The following is a 19,602-nucleotide window of genomic DNA, read 5'->3' as shown; positions in this document are numbered from 1 at the left end:
TCGCAGTACTAGAGGCGTCACTACAGTCCCGGGTTCGATCCCAGGCTGTGTCGCAGCCGGCCAAGAACCGGAGACCCATGAGGCGGTGTACAATTGGCCCAATGTCGTCCAGGTTAGGGCAGGGTTTAGCCGGCTAGGATGTCCTTGTCCCATCGCACTATAGCGACTCCTTGTGGCGGACTGGGCGCATGCACACTGAATTCGGTTACCAGCTGTATGTTGTTTCCTCCAACACATTGGTGCGGCTGGCTTCCAGGTTAAGCGAGCAGTGTGTCAAGAAGCTTGGCGGGGTCGTGTTTCGGAGGATGCATGGCTCTCGACCCTCGCCTCTCCCGAGTCCATACTGTAGTTGCAGCGATAGGACAAGACTGTAACTACCAATTGGTGAAAAATGTTGGAAAATGGTGTTTCATAAAGAAAGTATTCACATTTTCCACAATTTTTCACCACCATACATATTTGTCCTGATTTTTTCTTTTTTCCGAGTAGGCTGGCTCATAATAATGGCTGGAACGACAAGAATGGAATGCCATCAAACACATAGAAAACCATGTGTTTGATACCATTGCCATATTCCGCTCCGGCCATTACCATGACCCCAATTAAAGGAGAATCTCACCCTGGGGGATTCTGGGCTTTTTTTCATACATATTTTTTTCCACACATATTTGCCCAGGAGGAAGGCCTGAATGATATGATGGTGTACTGACGGGGAGACAGGCTGAGATCGGAAAATAAATGTAGTCCTGCTTTATAACAGTATAACATCTCAAAGGCTCTATGTTATACTGATCCCACTATATGTTTTTGTGCTTGTAGATATGGCTGTCCTTGTTCGATAGAGCCATTGAACCTCTTTCAGCTATGTTCCTATCAGAGGATTCATTTCTAAATATACAAGCCCAAAAAAAACATTCTCCAGTCTCCGAAAACTACAATTCATGTGGGGCGGTGCTTTGTGCTCTGGCCTGTCCCTCCCACAAGGCAGCTTTTTTGAAAGGGAGGCAGACACTAACGTCACAATCCTTTGGGCAAAACTAAAAGAACTGACCAGACCACAATGGCTTCAAGTGATTCCTCTGATCAACACAAATTCGACAATGAAGAATTGTTTGATGCTCTGTTAGCTACATGATGACATTCAACCATACATGTTTCAATCAGAATAAAGCGAAAAGGATTTGAAACAAAGAGTTGGATTTAGCTAGAAGCTCAGCTACTGCTGATGCCAGCACTACTGTAAAAGGGCAGATGACAAATACGGTGGCTAGCTAAGAAAGTCATTTTCCTGCAAGCCACCTAGCTAGCTAGGTAACTTCAGTTTATCTACTGAAACCCATATTGTGTATTGCTGGCTAACATACTACTGTGTTACAGTGGGGGGAAATCAAATTATTTTTCTGATTGCTAACTTAGGTAGCTAGCTAGCTAAACAACTACAGGTAAACATATCTATGGCTAAAAATAGAAGTGGTTTTACAATCAGATATCTATTGTACCTCGATTGTAAAACCTCTTCTCTTTTTAGTCATAGATATAGCTACTAAACAGCTACCTACATTACAACCAGCCACCTAAAGCTAGGTTTACCAGCACACGTTAGCACATGACTGGAGTTGGCTGGCTAGCTAGCCAGCTAGCCTGGCACCTGCTGACTTGTTATACGCCACGCCTTGCGTTTGTAACTGGTTAGCAAACACGTGTAACATCAGCGACTGTGAACCATTTTACTAGCTAGCTATGTGACGTAATTGACGAGGGTTGGCATTGGTTATGATTATGACGGTGGAATCTCACAAAATTATATGCGTGACGCAATATTGGATTCCTAGCTCCGTACATTTGTACGGTCTGGGCCCTGTGCAAAGGTTGAGGGTTATGCCATATTTCTTTCTATTAGGCTAGATATTGTTCTAAATGTAATCTCTGTGCCCGTGCACATGTATGCGTGTTCAACTATTCTACCCTAATGCTGATGTTATGCTGGTGTAACATGGTTGGTGTAACATTTTTCCACTTGACACTGGATAAATATGTATTTGATGTTTATGTATTTTAATCGGTTGGTTACGTTTTGCAGATGGGGGTAATCAATGTAATACACACCATCACAATAAATCCATTATTTATTTTAGTCAAGTCTAAAGAAACATTTTGATATGAAGAAAATGTATTTTTAGATGAACAGAATATGTTATCTGTCTATGCGCCATGCCATAGGTAGGCTGTAGGCTTGTTCATTTAGCTGACAATGTATGCTTATAAATCCTGGGTCATTCTTTTATTCAACATGATTTTATAGTAAGAATAATATAACTTAACTTAGCTGAATAAAATAGAAAGGATATTTTTTACTTGCTATATTGTATTTACTTTGCCACCATGGCCTTTTTTTGCCTTTACCTCCCTTATCTCACCTCATTTGCTCACATTGTATATAGACTAATTTTTCTACTGTATTATTGACTGTATGTTTGTTTTACTCCATGTGTAACTCTGTGTTGTTGTTCGTGTCGAACTGCTTTGCTTTATCTTGGCCAGGTCGCAATTGTAAATTGAGAACTTGTTCTCAACTTGCCTACCTGGTTAAATAAATGTAAAAAAAATCAAATAAATACAATTACGGAGTAGCTATGATGAGCATAAAAGTGATCATTTGAAACAGGTTCAATGTGACATATTTAGAGTTATTTGGCAACTTTAGTTGTGAATGATACAAACCTTAGAATGTTTTATAAATCAGAACATACACTACATGACCAGAAGTATGTGGACACCTGCTCGTCGAACATCTCATTCCAAAATTATGGGCATTAATATGGAGTTGGTCCCCCCTTTGCTGCTATAACAGCCTCCACTTTTCTGGGAAGGCTTTCAACTAGATGTTGGAACATTGCTGCAGGGACTTGCTTCCATTCAGCCACAAGAGCATTAGAGGTCGGGTGCTGATGTTGGGCGAAGAGGCATGGCTTGTGTAGCAGTGTGATGTTGTTCCCCTAGATTATGCACCAAATTGCACACAAGGACCAATTCAAATAGGCCAGGTCAAGAGGGGATGTTAATAATTCGATAATAATAATAATTCAGTGTATTTTTAAAATTTAATTACAGCTGCATAGCTAATGTTTTTCTTTGGTGTTCAAACACTTTTTCATATCAATATTGTACATACATGTGATTGTAAAAGTTTTGTATATTTTGGTTTGGTCCATCGCGGGTTATCTGTATTTCCGTACCCCCTTATAGTTCTCTTTTGCCCCACCTTCGGCTAGCAAGGTAGAGTATGTTGTCCTTGGCTCCGAAATTGTTTAATATAAAACCGTCATAATGTTACACAATGTACTGTTATGCTACCATAAGTTTGTTACTATGTGGATAATACACTGCTCAAAAAATTAAAGGGAACACTAAAATAACACATCCTAGATCTGAATTAATGAAATATTCTTATTAAATACTTATTTCTTTACATAGTTGAATGTGCTGACAAGAAAATCACACAACAATTATCAATGGAAATCAAATTTATCAACCCATGGAGGTCTGGATTTGGAGTCACACTCAAAATTAAGGTGGAAAACCACACTACAGGCTGATCCAACTTTGATGTAATGTCCTTAAAACAAGTCAAAATGAGGCTCAGTAGTGTGTGTGGCCTCTACGTGCCTGTATGACCTCCCTACAACGCCTGGGCATGCTCCTGATGAGGTGGCGGATGGTCTCCTGAGGGATCTCCTCCCAGACCTGGACTAAAGCATCCACCAACTCCTGGACAGTCTGTGGTGCAACGTGGCGTTGGTGGATGGAGCGAGACATGATGTCCCAGATGTGCTCAATTGAATTCAGGTCTGGGGAACGGGCGGGCCAATCCATAGCATCAATGCCTTCCTCTTGCAGGAACTGCTGACACACTCCAGCCACATGAGGTCTAGCATTGTCTTGCATGAGGAGGAACCCAGGGCCAACCGCACCAGCATATGGTCTCACAAGGGGTCCGAGGATCTCATCTCGGTACCTAATGGCAGTCAGGCTACCTCTGGCGAGCACATGGAGGGCTGTGCGGCCCCCCAAATAAATGCCACCCCACACCATGACTGACCCACTGCCAACCGGTCATGCTGGAGGATATTGCAGGCAGCAGAACATTCTCCACGGCGTCTCCAGACTCTGTCACGTCTGTCACATGTGCTCAGTGTGAACCTGCTTTCATCAGTGAAGAGCACAGGGCGCCAGTGGCGAATTTGCCAATCTTGGTGTTCTCTGGCAAATGCCAAACGTCCTGCACGGTGTTGGGCTGTAAGCACAACCCCCACCTGTGGATGTCGGTCCCTCATACCACCCTCATGGAGTCTGTTTCTGACCGTTTGAGCAGACACATGCACATTTGTGGCCTGCTGGAGGTCATTTTGCAGGGCTCTGGCAGTGCTCCTCCTGCTCCTCCTTGCACAAAGGCGGAGGTAGCGGTCCTGCTGCTGGGTTATTGCCCTCCTATGGCCTCCTCCACGTCTCCTGATGTACTGGCCTGTCTCCTGGTAGCTCCTCCATGCTCTGAACACTACGCTGACAGACACAGCAAACCTTCTTGCCACAGCTCGCATTGATGTGCCATACTGATGAGCTGCACTACCTGAGCCACTTGTGTGGGTTGTAGACTCCGTCTCATGCTACCACTAGAGTGAAAGCACCGCCAGCATTCAAAAGTGACCAAAACATCAGCCAGGAAGCATTGGAACTGAGAAGTGGTCTGTGGTTATCACCTGCAGAACCACTCCTTTATTGGTGGTGTCTTGCTAATTGCCTATAATTTCCACCTGTTGTTTATTCCATTTGCACAACAGCATGTGAAATTTATTGCCAATCAGTGTTGCTTCCTAAGTGGACAGTTTGATTTCAAAGAAGTGTGATTGACTTGGAGTTACATTGTGTTGTTTAAGTGTTCCCTTTATTTTTTTGAGCAGTGTATAAAGATTTATGCCAACAAGTTTCACAAAGCTTGCTAACTAGGGTATCTATTGTAACTTGTGAGTACTTGGGACAGTGTTTGAGTGAGTGTCCATGTGCTTGCGCAGGTGCCTGAGAGCTAGGACTGCACAAAGGGTTAACATAATGTGTGTTGTCTCTTCGTGTACAGGGCAAATAAAAATAATTCCACTTGCAGACCTTCAGTTGTGGCAGCTAAGTATATATATATTTTTAACTGAAATATATACATAAGTATTCGAACCCTTTACTCAAGTACTTTGTTGAAACACCTTTGGCAGCAATTACAGCCTTAGTCTTCTTGGGTATGACGCTACAAACATGGCACACCTGTATTTGAGGAGTTTCTCCAATTCTTCTCTGCATATCCTCACAAGCTTTATCAGGTTGGATGGAGAGCGTCGCTGCACAGCTATTTTCAGGTTTCTCCAGAGATGTTCGATCAGGTTCAAGTCTGGGCTCTGGCTGGGCCACTCAAGGACATCCAGAGACTTGTCCCGAAGCCACTCCTGCATTATCTTGGCTGTGTGCTTAGGGTTATTGTCCTTTTGGAAGGTGAACCTTCGCTCCAGTTTGAGGTCCTGATTGCTCTGGAGCAGGTTTTCATCAAGGATCTCTCTGTACTTTGCTCCATCTTTACCTCAATCCTGACTAGTCTCCCAGTCCCTGCTGCTGAAAAACATCTGCCACCACCATCCTTCACCGTAGGGATAGTGCCAGGTTTCCTCCAGACGTGACGCTTGGCATTCAGGCCAAAGAGTTCAATCTTGGTTTCATCAGACCAGATAATCTTGTTTCTCTAGGTCTAAGAGTCCTTTAGGTGCCTTTTGGCAAACTCCAAGCGGGCTGTCATGTGACCTTTACTGAGGAGTGGCTTCCATTTGCCTACTACCATAAAGACCTGATTGGTGGAGTGCTGCAGAGATGGTTGTCCTTTTGGAAGGTTATCCTATCTCCACAGAGGAACTCTGGAGCTCTGTCAGAATGAAAATTTGGTTCTTGTTCATTTCCCTGACCAAGGCCCATCTCCCCTGATTGCTCAGTTTGGCCTGGTGGTCAGCTCTAGGAAGAGTCTTGGTGGTTCTAAACTTCTTCCATTTAAGAATGGATGCCACTATGTTCTTGGGACCTTCAATGCTGCAGACATGTTTTGGTAGCCTTCCCCAGATCTATGCCTCGACACAATCCTGTCTCGGAGGTCTACGGACAATTCCTTCGACCTCATGGCTTGTTTTTGTTTTTTTACATGCGCTGTCAACTGTGGGACCACATGTGTGTGCCTTTCCAAATAATGTCTAATCAATTGAATTTACCACAGGTAGACTCCAATCAAGTTGTAGAAACATCTCAAGGATGATCAATGGAACAGGATGCACCTGAGCTCAATTTTTTCAAGTCTCATAGCAAAAGGTCTGAATACTTATGTAAATAAGGGATTTCGTTTTTTAATTATTATTACATTTGTTAAAATGTCTAAAAAAACTCTTTTTGCTTTGTCATTGTGGGGTATTGTGTGTAGATTGATGAGGACGTATGGACGATTAGAATAAGGCTGTAACGTAACAAAATGTGGAAAAAGTCTAGGTCTGAATACTTTCCGATGGCACTGTATGTGTGTGTAAGGTGTGTGTAGGCGTGTAACGGCGTTCCTCCTCCTCTTCGTCTGAACAAAATGCGGCGTAGTTGGTGTTCATGTTCTTTAATAAAGAAAAAACTCAAACATGAACATAATACAAAACAATAAACGTGAAAAACCGAAACTGTCCTCTCTGGTGCAACAAACACAAAGACAGGAACAATCACCCACAAGAGACCTAAAGAATATGGCTGCCTAAATATGGTTCCCAATCAGAGACAACGATAAACACCTGACTCTGATTGAGAACCACTTTAGGCAACCATAGACTTACCTAGAGTACTACTCTAAACACAATCCCATAACTACAAACAACCCCAGACAAAACAAACCACATAAATCCCCATGTCACACCCTGGCCTAACCAAAATAATAACGAAAACACAGAATACTAAGGCCAGGGCGTGACAAGGCGTGTGTTCTCTATCCTTACAGAGGTCTATAGTGAATGCCTATCAGTGTGAGGTGCATGTAAGGTGTGTCTGAACTCTGGTTTTACAGCGGCCTACGTATGGGCGTGTCATTCAACGTAAGTGCAGTTGTGTATGTTTAAGGTGTGTGGGTATAAGTAGTGTTGGTAGCTGAATACTCTGTTCTTACAGAGGTCTAGGGCATGCCGTTGAGGGTGAGGTGTGTGTAAAGCAGGGGTGTCAGACTAATTTTGCCCCGGGGGCCGCATTCGGCCTTCAACAAGTGTCACGGGATCCCTCCGGAACTGTCATTATGCACACCTGGTCCCTATTCCCATTGATTAGTAATTGTATAAGTGTACCCTTTGTTTACCATTGTCCTGTCGATTATTGTTCCTATGTCCGTTGGTCGTGTGACCACCTGTGCTGTGTTGTTTTGCCACTTGTATTGCGCAGATGATTATGGGTCTCGTCCCGTGTGGTAGTCATTGTGTGCTTGTGTGTGTTCGGGTCTCGTCATGTGAATTTCTTAGAGGCACTCTTCGCTCTGTACGTGTTTGTTTGGTCTTCGTCCCCGTGCCAGCACGCTGTAATTTGGGTCAATAAAAAACCCTATTACGCATTCCTGCGCCTGTCTTCCGATCCCTTTATACCAACGTGACAAGGTCCGGAGGGCTGCACAAAAATGTGCTATATCCCCCCTTGCCCTTAGAACAGCCTCAATTTGTCAGAAACCTACAAGATGTTGAAAGCATCCTGCTGGCCCATGTTGACTCAAGTTGGCTGGATGTCCTTTGGGGTTGGACCATTCTTGATAGACATCGGAAATAAATCAATCAAATGTATTTATGAAGCCCTTTTTATATCAGCAGATGTCACAAAGTGTTTATACAGAAACCCAGCCTAAAACCCCCAAAGAGCAATACAGATGTAACATTTCTGAACTTGTTTTTGATTTGCTATTACGGGCTATTGTGTGTAGATTGATGAGGAAACAAATAAATGTAATCCATTTTAGATTAAGGCTGTAGCATAACACAATGTGGAAAATATTATAAACTACAACACAGTAACTAACCAACAGTCACTACAGTGTGGTAACTATGAACCCATCATGTCCCTGCCCTGATCTCCATGTTCAATCAGCAACACATCTCCTCCACCAAGTCAATAAATAATGAAAAAAGGGTAGCGATAGCATCAAAAGGAACACCATGTCCTCTTTGAAAAAAAAACGCACACAGGTGCTTCAGCATTGCCCTCACTCCTCTATCCAGATACTCATCCCTCCATTCCTTTCTCCATCTCTCTCCGGTCAGCAGTGTGTGTGCGTGAGTTTGAGAGCGAGAGAGACAGTGTGCGAGAAAGAGTGTGTTAAAGAGAGACAAGCGATTGAAAGAGGCTGCGGGTTCTTCCTGTGGTGGTGTGTGTCTGTATGTGATGGTGGTCACAGTGTGACATAGACCTTGGGAGATGGGGTTGATAAACTGTTCACTTGTCCACCAATCCCCTGGATCGCTACCCTTTGCCCCGTTCCCCTAAATCCAGAGGATCTTGTGGATATCTACTGCGACCAGGGAGTGTGTTTAGCCTGCTTGTATGTGTGTGTCTGAGGGAAACAATGTGGACATAATGTTCTCTAACACAACACTCATAAAAATGGTTATTAGGTAGTAACCCTTTTTGGTTCCAGGTAGCACTATTTTGGGTTCCATGTAGAACCCTCCGTGTAAAGGGTTTTTACCTGAAACCAAAAAGAGGGAGAGAGCGAATGGGATAGAGGGAGGATAAAGGAATATTTGTCACGATCGTCGTAATGAGCGGACCAAGGCGCAGCGTGAGTATAGGTCCACATCTTTTTAACCTCCGTGAAACAAACAAAACAAAGAAACAACGAAATGTGAAGTCATTACGTGCACACAGGCAACTAAACACAAACAATATCCCACAAAACACAGATGGGGAAATGGCTACCTAAATATGGTCACCAATCAGGGGCAACAATAAACAGCTGCCTCTAATTGGGAACCATATTAGCACCCAGATAGAAATAGACATAGTAGAACACCCCCTAGTCACGCCCTGACCTACTACACCATAGAGAACCAAGGTCTCTCTGAAACCAAATGGGGAGGGTGGGGGGTGATTAGTGTCGGCGGCTCCAGTGCAGGTCGTAGCCCCCGCCCAGACCCCGGATCCGGCCATGGAGCCCGAGCTGAATGCCGTGCCTGGACTGGGAATCGGCGCAGAGGAAGGCTCCTGCCCTGGAGCTGGACCGGACGCCTTGCCTAGAAGCTCCGGACCGTTGACCGTCGCGGGAGGTTCTGGACCGTTGACCGTCGCGGGAGGTTCTGGACCGTTGACCGTCGTGGGAGGTTCTGGACCGTTGACCGTCGCGGGAGGTTCCCGACTGTGAACCGTCGCCGGAAGCTCTGGAATGTGAATGCGCACTGGAGGCCTAGTGCGTGGAGCCGGCACAGGTGATACCGGACTGGTGACACACACTTCAGGGCGAGTGTGGGGATGGCACAGGACGCACCGCACTGGGGAGGCGCACTTGAGACCTTGTGCTTGGAGCCGGCACAGGTGGTACCGGACTGGTGACACACACTTCAGGAAGGGTAAGGAGAGCTGGCACAGGACTCACCAGACTGCTGACAGGCTCTTCAGGTCGGATGCCATGCAGAACACCGACATAACATTTCGCTCATCTTTCTCTCAACTTCTCCATCGCCTCCCTGACGGTCTCTGGCTCTTCCCGCGGCTCAGCCGCCAGCTCCATGTGCCCCCCCCCACAAAAAATCTTGGGGTTTCTTTGGCAGCGGACTGACGACACGCTCCTCATGGCGAGTGCGAGGAACTGGCACAGGACATACCGGGCTGGGGAGGTGCACTGGAGATCTGGTGCATGGAGCCGGCACAGATGGCACTGGACTGATGACCCGCTCTTCAGCCCGCCAGAGCTGCAGCCTACTCCTTGCTAACCCCTCTCTCCGGTATCCTCCCTCACATTGTTCCATCGACTCCCAGGCGGGCTCTGGCACTCTCCTCGGCTCGACCGGCAACCCCTATTGCCCCCCCCAAAAAACCTTGGGGTTTCTGTGGCCGTGGTCCTCGGCGTCGTCGCTGTCTTTCCGACTCCCGCCAAGGAAGGGTCTTGTGTCCTTCCATGATTTCCTCCCATGTCCAACTCCATGGCATGCTGCTTGGTCCTTGCGTGGTGGGATATTCTGTCACGATCGTCGTAATGAGCGGACCAAGGCGCAGCGTGAGTATAGTTCCACATCTTTTTAATCTCCGTGAAACAAACAAAACAATAAAGAAACAACGAAACGTGAAGTCATGACGTGCACACAGTCAACTAAACACAAACAACATCCCACAAAACACAGGTGGGGAAATGGCTACCTAAATATGGTCACCAATCAGAGGCAACGATTAAACAGCTGCCTCTAATTGGGAACCATATTAGCACCAAGATAGAAATAGGCATACTTGAACAGCCCCTAGTCACTTCCTGACCTACTTCACCATAGAGAAACAAGGGGTCTCTATGGTCAGGGCGTGACAATATTGTTGTGTAGGAAATTTGCTAAATAACTTCACTTATGTCATATTTTTTAATAGAAGAGAATAGAATAAAAGTTAAGGTAACTTCACTTGGGTAATATTTTATTGACTCGTTTGATCTTCAAAACTATTTTTCATAATAAAGTTCCACTTTATGTTCTTCAAAGAACTGTAACAATAAAAATAAAAGTAAAATACTGTAGAAAAATTGTATATATATAAAATCAAAAGGCTAAATGAACACTTAGATGAAGAACACCACAGTTCAATGCTCCTCCTTCACTTCAGATAGAAACAGAGAGGAGAAAGGGAGAAAGGGAGAAAGAAAGAGAGAGAGGAAGAGAGGTGTCGACGAGAGGGAGAGAAGAACAGAGAGAAATAGGGATAAAGGGATAGATAAAGAGAAGGAATCAATTAGTTACATTTTTCTGTCAAATTTTTAGGTTTTATTACTACTATGTCTTTAATGCTTTATGTCCCGCCCCCAGTCTGATTCCCATGCATGTGATTGGTTGGCAATATTGCTTGGATGACCCGGGGGAGCGTGCTTGCCGACAAAAGCTAGAAATACAATGTCCAGATTAGTCACAATGGAGACTACTGCCTGTTCTGGACAGTGAATTTCTATCTACTCTGTTCTTACAGTAGGTTTGTGTCTCAAATGGCACCCTATTTCCTGTGCACTACTTTTGATCAGAGCCATGTAGTTTTAGGGTTAGCACTAATAGTGCACTACTTTAAACATCTGCCATTTGAGACCTACACAGTCTTACATGCACTGAATGACATCATAGTCACACCTTTAACCTTCTCCACAGAGCCCGCCCCCACCCCCCCTACTCCTGGCTGGCTGGCTGGAATTGATCACATGGACAACGAGAGGGACAATCAACCAATGTGAACACACAGGATGCTCAGAGAGGGAGGGCCAATGAAAGTAAAGCAACTCAAATTCTACTAGCCAATGGCATCATGAACAGCTCTATCATTATAGAAACACATGATAACACTTAGTATTCTGTTTTTGATTATTTTACAGACATTTTTTTGTAATATAAAACGTTCATCAGAGCACGTATAGTTGTCTATAGGGCAGGCTGTAAAACGGGGCTGGGCCTGTGGCAGGAGGACATACCCAGGCTTTACACCAGGGTTACTCACTAAACCACAACCCAAAACAAACACACCAACCTGGCTCTCAGAGACCCTGGAGCCTGGTCACACTCTGCTGTGTTTTGGAAGGGATGGAACGTTGTTGTGTGTACAGCATTTGTCCTGTCTTCTTATTGATGATTGCTATATGATGTTAGTTCTGAAGTTAGCTTATCCTGTTGTGTTGTCTGTCTGTCACTATTAAGCCCTGTAATAATTGGCCCTCGGGTGGTGGATCATGAGGTAGGCTTCGGTGAGCCAGGTGGTAGGTTATTATAAGCCCAGGTGGTGGATCATGTGGTAGGCTTCGGTGAGCCAGGTGGTAGGTTATGGCTGTATTGGGTTTAGGAGTAACCCCTGTAGTCTCTGCTCTGTTAGAAACACATGGAGTAAGATAATTCAACGTGCAACAATTTCCCCAAAGAGTCTAAACTGCCCACATGTTCATCCTCATTCTTCTTTTGCTTCATCATCGACTTCAGCATTATCATAATAATATCATCATTAACGCAGATATCGTTGCCACCGGTCAGGGATGAAGCTCTGGTAATGAAGCTCTTGTGGTGTTGTAGGAGGTGTGAGTGTGTGTGATGTGTGTTGTGTAGGTAGATAGGTAGGTAGGTAGTTCTGGTGTCTCTGGTCTCCTCTCCAGAGTCAAAGTCTCTCGTTTTCATAGTCTGGATGGGTTGATACAACGTTGTATAACGTTTGAAAATAAATGTCCCGGCAACATTTCAAACACACACAGATCCCTTTTCCACGTACACACCCTACTCCGTCCCTCCCCAGCGAGTCGGGCAAACAGAGCCACCATGGCAACCCTGGTGGGTGTGACTCTTCCGGTCTTATTGGCGTGGTAACGTCCATTCTGCTGACTGGTGGGCTAGGGTTAGGGGCAGGGTTCAGGTAATCTGGTGTTCCCCCATTGGACAACACCAGCCTTACACAAAATTGAAACTGGGAGTTTATCAGGGTGTTAATCTGGATATACTGATTTTGACTCCGTACGACAGAACACTAGTTTTTTCTTTTGGTGTTCGTTCCCAGTCTGCCCCCTGCCCCCTCCTCTCTCTGAGTCTACAGGACAGTTTATAGCAGGGAGAGACAGGGGCTAGTCCTTGAAAAAAAACTGCTCTTTACTGGTCCTGTACCAGGAGTCTACCTGGTGATTACTCTGCTTGTCATTACGGTTATTCTGGTCAAACACAGGCCTCACACAGAGAGGATGTGGTTAGTGGTTATTATTACTGTACAGGATGGGTCTCTGCCCTCATGGCAGTCTCTTTGTCTCTGTGTGTTTCTTTTATGTGTGTGTGTGTGTGTGTGTGTGTGTGTATGTGGGCGTCTCAGGGCATGTCCTCCTGTATGTGTGCATATGTCTGTATAAGTGTAGATGTGTATATGTGTATATGTGAATGTCATAAGGGTGTCCTTCCAATCCTCACACGTAGTACTCCTTGTCTTTGTTCTTCTTGTTCTTGGAGATCTTGGCGATGCCCAGCGGCTTGTCCTTGGTGCTGCCGTTAGGCTGGGTGGCAGAGTTACTGATGTAGTTGCGGCTCTCGTCCACGTGGTACGAGCCCTCGTCGCGGTTGCGGTACTTGTACATGGCGTAGAGCAGGATGAGGATGCAGAGGGCGGCGGCTGCCACGATGCCCACCACCATGCCGGTGGTGCTGCTGGACTCCCTCACTCCCTCTGATGTCCCTGGGAACGGCTTGACCTCCGGGAGAGGGGGGTGGGCTGCTGGAGGGAGGATGACGGGAGAGGGGGAGGGAAAGGGGGACAGTGAGAGTTGTCTGCATTGTCCAACATTTTTCTCCATGTTAGTTGCCATCATTGTCCATCTTTCTGTTTAGTCTGCAGTTGTTTTTGCTTTGGTTTTTGTTCTGTTTGAAACTGTAAAGCGTATTTGGATTCTTGAAAAGCTCTATATAAATTCCATGCATTATTAGTATTATTCATGGAAAATGATATAGAACAGTGCTCCATAGTTTCACTTGCATTAATTCCGCAAGTGTGTGATCTCAGGATAAACCTAACGCACATTAAACCTAAATGTTTCTCTAATCTACTAGCCATACTGTAAGTGTGTGAGGGTAGTAAATGTTTCTCCAGTCTACTAGCCATACTGTTAGTGTGTGAGGGTAGTAAATGTTTCTCCAGTCTACTAGTCATACTGTTAGTGTGTGAGGGTATTAAATGTTTCTCCAGTCTACTAGTCATACTGTTAGTGTGTGAGGGTAGTAAATGTTTCTCCAGTCTATAAGCCATACTGTTGGTGTGTGAGGGTAGTACATGGTTCTCCAGTCTATTAGCCAAACTGTTAGTGTGTGAGGGTAGTACATGTTTCTCCAGTCTACTAGCCAAACTGTTAGTGTGTGAGGGTAGTACATGTTATTCCCTTCTAGTAGCCGAACTGTTAGTGTGTGGCGGAATAAATGTTTCTCCAGTTTATTAGCCATACTCTGTGTGGCGGAATAAATGTTTCTCCAGTCTACTAGCCATACTGCTAGTGTGTGAGGGTCGTAAATGTTTCTCTAGTCTACGAGCCATACTGTTAGTGTGTGAGGGTAGTAAATGTTTCTCCAGTCTATTAGCCATACTGTTAGTGTGTGAGGGTAGTAAATGTTTCTCCAGTCTACTAGTCATACTGTTAGTGTGTGAGGGTAGTAAATGTTTCTCCAGTCTACTAGCCATACTGCTAGTGTGTGAGGGTAGTAAATGTTTCTCCAGTCTACTAGTCATACTGTTAGTGTGTGAGGGTAGTAAATGTTTCTCCAGTCTACTAGCCATACTGTTAGTGTGTGAGGGTAGTAAATGTTTCTCCAGTCTACTAGTCATACTGTTAGTGTGTGAGGGTAGTAAATGTTTCTCCAGTCTACTAGTCATACTGTTAGTGTGTGAGGGTAGTAAATGTTTCTCCAGTCTACTAGCCATACTGTAAGTGTGTGAGGGTAGTAAATGTTTCTCCAGTCTACTAGTCATACTGTTAGTGTGTGAGGGTAGTAAATGTTTCTCCAGTCTACTAGTCATACTGTTAGTGTGTGAGGGTAGTAAATGTTTCTCCAGTCTACTAGTCATACTGTTAGTGTGTGAGGGTATTAAATGTTTCTCCAGTCTATTAGCCATACTGTTAGTGTGTGAGGGTAGTAAATGTTTCTCCAGTCTACTAGTCATACTGTTAGTGTGTGAGGGTATTAAATGTTTCTCCAGTCTACTAGCCATACTGTTAGTGTGTGAGGGTAGTAAATGTTTCTCCAGTCTACTAGTCATACTGTTAGTGTGTGAGGGTAGTAAATGTTTCTCCAGTCTACTAGCCATACTGTAAGTGTGTGAGGGTAGTAAATGTTTCTCCAGTCTACTAGCCATACTGTTAGTGTGTGAGGGTAGAAAATGTTTCTCCAGTCTACTAGTCATACTGTTAGTGTGTGAGGGTAGTAAATGTTTCTCCAGTCTATAAGCCATACTGTTGGTGTGTGAGGGTAGTACATGGTTCTCCAGTCTATTAGCCAAACTGTTAGTGTGTGAGGGTAGTACATGTTTCTCCAGTCTACTAGCCAAACTGTTAGTGTGTGAGGGTAGTACATGTTATTCCCTTCTAGTAGCCGAACTGTTAGTGTGTGGCGGAATAAATGTTTCTCCAGTTTATTAGCCATACTCTGTGTGGCGGAATAAATGTTTCTCCAGTCTACTAGCCATACTGCTAGTGTGTGAGGGTCGTAAATGTTTCTCTAGTCTACGAGCCATACTGTTAGTGTGTGAGGGTAGTAAATGTTTATCTAGTCTATTAGCCATACTGTTAGTGTGTGAGGGTAGTAAATGTTTCTCCAGTCTACTAGTCATACTGTTAGTGTGTGAGGGTATTAAATGTTTCTCCAGTCTACTAGCCATACTGTTAGTGTGTGAGGGTAATAAATGTTTCTCCAGTCTACTAGTCATACTGTTAGTGTGTGAGGGTAGTAAATGTTTCTCCAGTCTACTAGTCATACTGTTAGTGTGTGAGGGTATTAAATGTTTCTCCAGTCTATTAGCCATACTGTTAGTGTGTGAGGGTAGTAAATGTTTCTCCAGTCTACTAGTCATACTGTTAGTGTGTGAGGGTAGTAAATGTTTCTCCAGTCTACTAGCCATACTGCTAGTGTGTGAGGGTAGTAAATGTTTCTCCAGTCTACTAGCCATACTGTTAGTGTGTGAGGGTAGTAAATGTTTCTCCAGTCTACTAGTCATACTGTTAGTGTGTGAGGGTAGTAAATGTTTCTTCAGTCTACTAGTCATACTGTTAGTGTGTGAGGGTAGTAAATGTTTCTCCAGTCTACTAGTCATACTGTTAGTGTGTGAGGGTAGTAAATGTTTCTCCAGTCTACTAGTCATACTGTTAGTGTGTGAGGGTAGTAAATGTTTCTCCAGTCTACTAGTCATACTGTTAGTGTGTGAGGGTAGTAAATGTTTCTCCAGTCTACAAGCCATACTGTTAGTGTGTGAGGGTAATACATGTTTCTCCAGTCTACTAGCCATACTGTTAGTGTGTGAGGGTAGTAAATGTTTCTCCAGTCTATAAGCCATACTGTTGGTGTGTGAGGGTAGTACATGGTTCTCCAGTCTATTAGCCAAACTGTTAGTGTGTGAGGGTAGTAAATGTTTCTCCAGTCTACAAGCCATACTGTTAGTGTGTGAGGGTAATACATGTTTCTCCAGTCTACTAGCCATACTGTTAGTGTGTGAGGGTAGTAAATGTTTCTCCAGTCTATAAGCCATACTGTTGGTGTGTGAGGGTAGTACATGGTTCTCCAGTCTATTAGTCATACTGTTAGTGTGTGGCGGAATAAATGTTTCTCCAGTTTATTAGCCATACTCTGTGTGGCGGAATAAAGTTTCTCCAGTCTACTAGTCATACTGTTAGTGTGTGAGGGTAGTAAATGTTTCTCCAGTCTACTAGCCATACTGTTAGTGTTTGAGGGTAATAAATGTTTTTCAATTCAATTAGACATGGTGTTAGTGTGTGAGGGAATAAAATGTTTCTCCAGTCTACTAGTCATACTGTTAGTGTGTGAGGGTAGTAAATGTTTATCTAGTCTATTAGCCATACTGTTAGTGTGTGAGGGTAGTAAATGTTTATCTAGTCTATTAGCCATACTGTTAGTGTGTGAGGGTAGTAAATGTTTCTCCAGTCTACTAGTCATACTGTTAGTGTGTGAGGGTATTAAATGTTTCTCCAGTCTACTAGCCATACTGTTAGTGTGTGAGGGTAGTAAATGTTTATCTAGTCTATTAGCCATACTGTTAGTGTGTGAGGGTAGTAAATGTTTCTCCAGTCTACTAGTCATACTGTTAGTGTGTGAGGGTAGTAAATGTTTCTCCAGTCTACTAGTCATACTGTTAGTGTGTGAGGGTAGTAAATGTTTCTCCAGTCTACTAGCCATACTGTTAGTGTGTGAGGGTAGTAAATGTTTCTCCAGTCTACTAGTCATACTGTTAGTGTGTGAGGGTAGTAAATGTTTCTCCAGTCTACTAGTCATACTGTTAGTGTGTGAGGGTAGTAAATGTTTCTCCAGTCTACTAGTCATACTGTTAGTGTGTGAGGGTAGTAAATGTTTCTCCAGTCTACTAGCCATACTGTTAGTGTTTGAGGGTAATAAATGTTTTTCAATTCAATTAGACATGGTGTTAGTGTGTGAGGGTAGTAAATGTTTCTCCAGTCTACTAGTCATACTGTTAGTGTGTGAGGGTAGTAAATGTTTCTCCAGTCTACTAGTCATACTGTTAGTGTGTGAGGGTAGTAAATGTTTCTCCAGTCTACTAGTCATACTGTTAGTGTGTGAGGGTAGTAAATGTTTCTCCAGTCTACTAGCCATACTGTTAGTGTGTGAGGGTAATACATGTTTCTCCAGTCTACTAGCCATACTGTTAGTGTGTGAGGGTAGTAAATGTTTCTCCAGTCTATAAGCCATACTGTTGGTGTGTGAGGGTAGTACATGGTTCTCCAGTCTATTAGCCAAACTGTTAGTGTGTGAGGGTAGTACATGTTTCTCCAGTCTACTAGCCAAACTGTTAGTGTGTGAGGGTAGTACATGTTATTCCCTTCTAGTAGCCGAACTGTTAGTGTGTGGCGGAATAAATGTTTCTCCAGTTTATTAGCCATACTCTGTGTGGCGGAATAAATGTTTCTCCAGTCTACTAGCCATACTGCTAGTGTGTGAGGGTCGTAAATGTTTCTCTAGTCTACGAGCCATACTGTTAGTGTTTGAGGGTAGTAAATGTTTCTCCAGTCTATTAGCCATACTGTTAGTGTGTGAGGGTAGTAAATGTTTCTCCAGTCTACTAGTCATACTGTTAGTGTGTGAGGGTAGTAAATGTTTCTCCAGTCTACTAGCCATACTGTTAGTGTGTGAGGGTAGTAAATGTTTCTCCAGTCTACTAGTCATACTGTTAGTGTGTGAGGGTAGTAAATGTTTCTCCAGTCTACTAGTCATACTGTTAGTGTGTGAGGGTAGTAAATGTTTCTCCAGTCTACTAGTCATACTGTTAGTGTGTGAGGGTAGTAAATGTTTCTCCAGTCTACTAGTCATACTGTTAGTGTGTGAGGGTAGTAAATGTTTCTCCAGTCTACTAGTCATACTGTTAGTGTGTGAGGGTAGTAAATGTTTCTCCAGTCTACTAGCCATACTGTTAGTGTGTGAGGGTAGTAAATGTTTCTCCAGTCTACTAGCCATACTGTTAGTGTGTGAGGGTAGTAAACGTTTCTCCAGTCTACTAGTCATACTGTTAGTGTGTGAGGGTAGTAAATGTTTCTCCAGTCTACTAGCCATACTGTAAGTGTGTGAGGGTAGTAAATGTTTCTCCAGTCTACTAGTCATACTGTTAGTGTGTGAGGGTAGTAAATGTTTCTCCAGTCTACTAGTCATACTGTTAGTGTGTGAGGGTAGTAAATGTTTCTCCAGTCTACTAGCCAAACTGTTAGTGTGTGAGGGTAGTACATGTTATTCCCTTCTAGTAGCCGAACTGTTAGTGTGTGGCGGAATAAATGTTTCTCCAGTTTATTAGCCATACTCTGTGTGGCGGAATAAATGTTTCTCCAGTCTACTAGCCATACTGCTAGTGTGTGAGGGTCGTAAATGTTTCTCTAGTCTACGAGCCATACTGTTAGTGTTTGAGGGTAGTAAATGTTTCTCCAGTCTATTAGCCATACTGTTAGTGTGTGAGGGTAGTAAATGTTTCTCCAGTCTACTAGTCATACTGTTAGTGTGTGAGGGTAGTAAATGTTTCTCCAGTCTACTAGCCATACTGTTAGTGTGTGAGGGTAGTAAATGTTTCTCCAGTCTACTAGTCATACTGTTAGTGTGTGAGGGTAGTAAATGTTTCTCCAGTCTACTAGTCATACTGTTAGTGTGTGAGGGTAGTAAATGTTTCTCCAGTCTACTAGTCATACTGTTAGTGTGTGAGGGTAGTAAATGTTTCTCCAGTCTACTAGTCATACTGTTAGTGTGTGAGGGTAGTAAATGTTTCTCCAGTCTACTAGTCATACTGTTAGTGTGTGAGGGTAGTAAATGTTTCTCCAGTCTACTAGCCATACTGTTAGTGTGTGAGGGTAGTAAATGTTTCTCCAGTCTACTAGTCATACTGTTAGTGTGTGAGGGTAGTAAATGTTTCTCCAGTCTACTAGCCATACTGTTAGTGTGTGAGGGTAGTAAACGTTTCTCCAGTCTACTAGTCTTACTGTTAGTGTGTGAGGGTAGTAAATGTTTCTCCAGTCTACTAGCCATACTGTAAGTGTGTGAGGGTAGTAAATGTTTCTCCAGTCTACTAGTCATACTGTTAGTGTGTGAGGGTAGTAAATGTTTCTCCAGTCTACTA

The 19,602-nt window shown here is 43.8% G+C and overlaps 1 protein-coding gene across 25 annotated transcripts in view; it reads right to left on the bottom strand.

Moving 5' to 3' along the window:
* Positions 1-10,677: 10,677 nt before the first annotated feature.
* Positions 10,678-19,602, bottom strand: part of LOC112224289 (neurexin-1a-like) — a 70,451-nt gene continuing 61,526 nt past the window's right edge. For 21 of the 25 annotated variants that reach the window (XM_042305981.1, XM_042305982.1, XM_042305984.1 and 18 more), the window contains one exon: positions 10,678-13,494. In XM_042305981.1, coding sequence (XP_042161915.1) covers positions 13,190-13,494 — 305 coding nt within the window. In that variant the 3' untranslated portion in view covers positions 10,678-13,189. The remainder of the gene's footprint in view (positions 13,495-19,602) is intronic. The other 4 variants (XM_042305983.1, XM_042305966.1, XM_042305970.1 and 1 more) reach the window with 1 other exon arrangement.

Source organism: Oncorhynchus tshawytscha, linkage group LG25, assembly GCF_018296145.1.
Source record: "Oncorhynchus tshawytscha isolate Ot180627B linkage group LG25, Otsh_v2.0, whole genome shotgun sequence".
Taxonomy (NCBI): Eukaryota; Metazoa; Chordata; class Actinopteri; order Salmoniformes; family Salmonidae; genus Oncorhynchus; species Oncorhynchus tshawytscha.
Note: the sequence above shows the minus strand (reverse complement) of the source record. Positions and strands in the feature narration are given on the sequence as shown.